The sequence below is a fragment of the Buceros rhinoceros genome, unplaced genomic scaffold (genome assembly GCF_000710305.1).
Source record: "Buceros rhinoceros silvestris isolate BGI_N320 unplaced genomic scaffold, ASM71030v1 scaffold16510, whole genome shotgun sequence".
NCBI lineage: Eukaryota > Metazoa > Chordata > Aves > Bucerotiformes > Bucerotidae > Buceros > Buceros rhinoceros.
The window spans coordinates 31,877-37,876 of NW_010391471.1; the positions used below are offsets into that span (position 1 = coordinate 31,877).

Consider the following 6,000-nt stretch of genomic DNA (forward strand, 5'->3'; position numbering starts at 1 on the left):
TTGTATGAGTCAAAGGAAATGTAAGCTACAGAGTAAAACTGGTATCAGGGCATGTATTTCAGCTACACAGTGAACAGCAGTTCAGCACGATGTACAGTAATTTATTCTGTGTTTGCAAGGTACTGTTTTTCACATGAAACTCTTTGGGTCTTTCCAGTATATCTTTAAATACTGAAATGGATCCAGCTGTGGCTGGCAAACCATACATTTCTTTAGGAAGAGGTAAGAAGTCGTTCAAAAGACTGTAGCTGCCATGATAAATAGCATTTAGCTGCAATTTTCAGGAGTTAACAGAAATCACAGTAATGATTACCCCCTTACTGTACGTTAAGTATCAGCAGCTATTAACAGATACAGCAATTATGTACACAAAGTAGCAAAACAACAGTGAGACTTCCAGATCTGGAGAAAATCATGGAGCTTCTATTACTAATTAGTTATTTTATACACTGGATGCATTACCCAAACACTGCCACCAACTGTGCCTTTGATATGCACAGAGAAGAAGGAGAGAGGGAGAGAGGGAGGGAGACAGAGAGAAAAGGGGATAAGGAGAGAGAGAAAGAGGAGCTTTTTTTCTGCAGGGACCATTTCAACCTGCCCATGCCACCATGCTTAAAAGCTTTGCAGAATCAAATCTCTGTGCTAGTCAGTCCAGTGCCAGGGATTCCAACTTCCTCTAATCACATTTCTGTATCATATATTTAAAAGATAAAAATATACTGTCCTGTACATAGTAAAGACCCCATCATTTAACACATTATTTTACTTTAAAAATAATTACACAGTGACTCTGCAAGTCTTTGTATTGCTTGGAGCAGAGAAAACAAGTCAGTCCATTGAAACAGTTTCCGAAGTAGTAAAAACACAAAACTTTTTGTCTAAGATAGAAACAAAGGTATATAGATGTAAATATTTAGAATAGTAAATCAGTCTTTGTTCCTCTCCATAGAAATCACTTAAATGCATGCCATATTCTGAAAAGCTAGAAGGAACTGTGCTAAATTAAGCACAGGAGGGTTTCTGCCCTCTAGCTCTGGGCAGTTTACGTTCAGGAGTTATTCTTTTGGAACTTGCTTAACTCTAGTTTACGAAAAATGTGTCAAATGGCCTTGCAGTGAAAGAGTAGCATCATTAATAGAAGTTATTACAAATCTGTGTTCGTGTCTAAATAACATTTAGGACATTTGGGGGAAAACGGGTTAGGGATCGCCCAGACTTGTGCTTGATGACAATGACAATATGGTTTTGGTATCATTAGGTGCTTTGAAAAACCTGAAGACTCAGATCCACCCCTTGCCTCCACTGGGGTTGCACCTGAGCAGAGAAAACTTCACCTTGTATAACTAAGGGTTAAAACAGGAACTGAACCAACTCTTGTCACATTACCTCCCAGCAGAGAACCTACCTAGCAGGCTGTAGACCTCTGCAGCTCAACGAGTGGCTATGTGGTTTGTAAAAAAGTTACAGTTTCAACAGAAAATATGACAAAACTCTCCCACAGGAGAAATCTTTAGCTCTTTGGTTAGAGATCTTGTTCTGGCTGGTTAACACCGCTACAAGACTGCTGAAGCAGGCAACTGTGGTTTAAGCACCAAAATGTGGCAGATGCAAAAGATTTCTCTTTGATTTTACTCTTACTCTTTTAAAAGTAAAGATTTCTGAATTTGATGAAAATCCCAAGCTATCTCAGCTTTGCAGCGTGCACAATGATTTTTTTTTTTTTTTTTTTTTTTTTGGTAATTTTTTGCTTTGGCTATCAAATTAAAAGCAGTTATTGATCCAGTTCTAACCACAGCACAATAAAACCATGAAAAACACATCAGGTATGACCAGTACATTGTTTCCCCGATGTGGTTACATATAAACATATCAAATTCATGTTCAAAGGTGCGTGTCCATGTAAGAAGGAGAATCATGCATTTATACGCACAGATATAGTCCGCGAACTAAAAAGACAAGCAAACAAACAACCCCCTCCCCCCAAACTCTACAAACTTAGCTGAGCAGTTAAAAGTTCTCAAAAATGAGAAATTCAAGAGCCAAATTTATAACAGAGACAACAGGTAAGTTATTTTGGTAGATCTGATGCAATATATTGTGGTGGGTCCCATACTCAAACCAATGAATAATTCTCAATTTTTTCGTTTACTCGCTACACAGCAAGTTCATAAACGTTTCTGCTAATAAGTAAGAAATCACAGTGGAGGATCACTGTCCAGACAACTGGTGGTCTAATAACTATTTGGGGAATCCCCTTTTTATTGAAGATGTTTTGGTGATTGATGGTCTGAAACAGAGAATGCTTGATTAAGTTACAGGAATAAAAATAATGTTGTAATGTGCAACTCAGTAGCAATAATGTATCCCTAGTTTAATGTCAGCTTTTCATGACCTTTAATGGTGTAACCTCAACACTGCACTAATGCAGGATTTTTTTCATGTGTTGGGTACCAGTGTGTTTCACAGGTTGGGATTATGTCTGCAGAGAGAAGTGTGGAAGTGCTAGAAGACAAAATTCAGCATTTGTTCAACAGTCATGCAAAGGGGTTTTTGAGCACTGGGGGAAAGCATACTGTTAAGTAATATCAGCTACTTTCATGCCTACAACAAAAGAAAAGCTGTAGTGACTCAAGCAGAAAATAAGTCCTAGAAGACATGGAAGATAGATGTGACCAGGATACTGATGCTGAAAACACAAGCTAGCAGATGGAATTTGTGATCAGCTTGGGGATGCTCACTGTCCTGCTGACTCACTAATACCCATTTGGAAAACTCTTTACAATGGAAAGCCAACAAAAGTGGTTCTGGATAAGATATAGGTACAGATCATATTGTGCCTACCTTTGATGGTATCTGAATTTGTACTGTTAGATCATTCTAACAACATAAAGGACATCAAAGCTCAGCTGACAGAAAACTAAATGGTTACTAAATGCGGTTACTAAATGCAGTGCCTTCATAAATTTGTTAATTATTAGCTTCTACTAACACATTTGCACAAATGTCTATTTATAAAAACCACCCCTCATGCAAAATCTAGTCCCAAGTGACTGCGAATGTTCACATTCATGGGATAGCAGTCCATTTTCCAACAATTCCTGCTTTTAACTGCTTTTAATCTGAACTGTTTGTATCTCAGGATTCAAGACAAAGCCTCTTTTGAAACTGTGTAGTAAAGCAACATGCCTTTTTGTTTAAAAAGTAAAAGTCTGTTTTCCCACCCTGACTGAATTCTAAGAGAATGGAAGAGAATCTGTCCAGGTTACAGAAACACGCTTATTTTGCAAAGGCTATTTTAAAATGCTATGGCCCTTAAAAATAGAGCTGGCAGAGTGGTTCACTGGAGAGCTTTTCATCCACTTCAGTGCAAAGTCGTCTCTCTTAGCGTAACACGTGATCAGAGTGGTTTGGGCTCAGTTTGCACTGAAGTGCATTAGGGAATGCTCCTGTAATCGACTCCTCCAGCTGACCTGTGACTGATAAATCCAGCTACTGCCTAACCACAAACAGAAGCAAGAGTAATGTTTTCATCTCCCCTGGCTAGATGTTGAAGGCAGGCATCAGTCTGAGCACTATTTCCAAATGTCAGTAGCCCCAACTCCTTTGTTAATAGAGCTTGGACATGTGAAAACTGGTTATGTTTCCATTTCAACTGTACATTAAAAGTCAGGATACAGATTTTCTTGACTCTGGTATGCAATCATTAATACAAAGTGAAAGTACCAAAGCTGGGTGCGCTGTGCAAAGTCATATCCCGAATCACTCGAGTGCCAAAACAGGACCACATCAGAAGGAACTGCTGAGCTACTTTCTTCAAAGAGCCTTGTCTCTTGGCAGCTACCTGTAAGGAAACAGATACATCTGATATGGAAAAAATTCTTTCTACCACCTGAATGATGCACACATCTGCCTTCTTATTTTATATTAAAAAACTACTTGCCATTATCTTCACTTAAAATAAACACTAAAAATTTAAACAACCAACCACCACCACCACCACCAAAATATATACAAAGCCACCTTGCAACTATATACAACCTTCAGAAAGAGGAAATCATAAAGTATTATTCAACACCAAAACTGAATTTCCTTTATAAATGAAAGGATTGCAAAAAAATTGCTCTGATCTTCATCTTAACCTAATTGCTTACATGTTCATACTTGCTTCTTAATCAGGGAAGCAATTTATAATCAAGAATGCTTAATCTACACTGAAAAATTGTATTAATATTTTAATTGAATTTTACTACTGGATATAATTTTTTTTGTCTCTTCATGGTTTTATTTTTGTGAATTTTCATAGCAAAAACACTTTCCAGACAGCACACTTTAGACATCAACTCTTCAAAAATGTATTTACTGTAGCTATATGTAAGTTAAAGAAATAGGTTAATCCAATTAGCTAATCTTTACATTTGAATATATATAAGTGAATTAGCTAGCCTAAATAACCTCTTCATTAAAATCTTTAAAGGCCAGACTAGATTATGCTTTTTATTTGTACTATGTAGTTAGGATGACTCTGAAATCATCTCTCCATACCCCTGAAATACAGATTTGATTGGAAAAAACTCAAACCTGATCCATTCTTGAATATGATCTTTTGGGATCAAGTAGAAAAAAGCAGAATCCTGAATGTGAGCAGTTCTCATCCCAAGCATGAAAACTGATGAGATTTTGCCCACTGCTGCTTTACTCCTGCTTATTACCAATGCTTGGTTTGTGGCTGGGTTTTGTGGGTTTTTTTTCTTTTTCCTGTCTATTTTTTCTAAAAATCTATGTCCTGATTAGAACTCGTAATGCGCATGAGTGACTCGGGTCCTTACTCCTGCTTACCAACCTTTACAACACATCTGTCGACCATGGAATCCAGCCACTCGATGTATGACTCAATGGGGGACTGCTCCTCCAGAAGGTGATCAAACTCCTGATACACTGGCAAACAAAGAAAAAATAGCCTACCTCAATACTTGGATTCCAATTCAGAAAAAAAAGAGAAACAAATCACAAAAAGCTGCAAATATCATCACGTTTGCTGTGTTTTTTATAATAGGTTCCGTAGCTATAACAAATACATTTTTCTTGGTGCAGACCCAGTAAGTTTGCTCGGTCTCTTATCTTGTTTCCATTGAAAGTGATGGACTCATTAGAAGAAGTATTTTAATGTGAGCAAATTAGGACCTATTATTTAAAACTGATCTTTTGATATAAGCTTCAACTGTCTGGTGTGCCCGGAAGTGAAAAATTTCTAGTGTTCTTTACGAAGAGTGCGAAGCTAGGCCCTGACCCTGGTGATAAAACAAGGTCATGCATGAAATTGATTTAGAAATGCATAAAGAATCTTCTAAGCACCAAGTGGATGAGTATTGTTGATAGGGCTCTCATCTGTATAATGCTTTAGTTGCAAACCCATGATTTAACTGCTGCAAATCATCTATTTGCGATGCCGGACACAAACACAAAGAATTTCTATAAACTTCTATTTCTTCAAAACAAATTGCTACCAATGTACAGATGCTATACTTGATTTATCGAGACATTTCAAAAAGCAACCAGTATATTTTTAACCTCTCCCAAGTAGACATATTCATATTTTAATACAGAAAGTAAAAGCAATCAAGTCATTCAACTGCAGCTCTTAAAACTGCAAGTCTTTATTTATGAGAATCAGTGGCTGGAAGACAAAGGATCATGCTCTTTGACACCTTAAGAAACTATTCTTCAACTCAGCTATAATAAAAGGCTCAGTAGGTCAAGAAGAAAGATACTTTCTACCTGCTGTGTTACAGGATGATCTCAATGTGCTATGCATTTCAATTTATGCTTAATTATAAATAACAGGAGGAAGGAATTTCCCACCATAGGAAAGATACTGAGGGAGTTGGAGGAAAAGCTTAGACGTGATAGTGAGAGAAGCAAGTCAGAGAGGCTATCCAACAATAATGCAGAGATCAAGCTCCCTGGTCGCTAAGTTGAAGCAGCAAGATGAGCAGGAAT

General features: G+C 37.4%; 1 protein-coding gene across 1 annotated transcript in view; it reads right to left on the bottom strand.

The window, feature by feature from the left end:
• RFX4 (regulatory factor X, 4 (influences HLA class II expression)) overlaps positions 1–6,000 on the bottom strand; it is a gene marked incomplete at its 5' end in the record, with an annotated part of 74,639 nt that overhangs the window by 26,510 nt on the left and 42,129 nt on the right. Inside the window, 2 exons of the mRNA XM_010141892.1 lie at positions 3,727–3,844; positions 4,844–4,938. Of these exons, the coding sequence (XP_010140194.1) occupies positions 3,727–3,844; positions 4,844–4,938 (213 nt within the window). The remainder of the gene's footprint in view (positions 1–3,726; positions 3,845–4,843; positions 4,939–6,000) is intronic.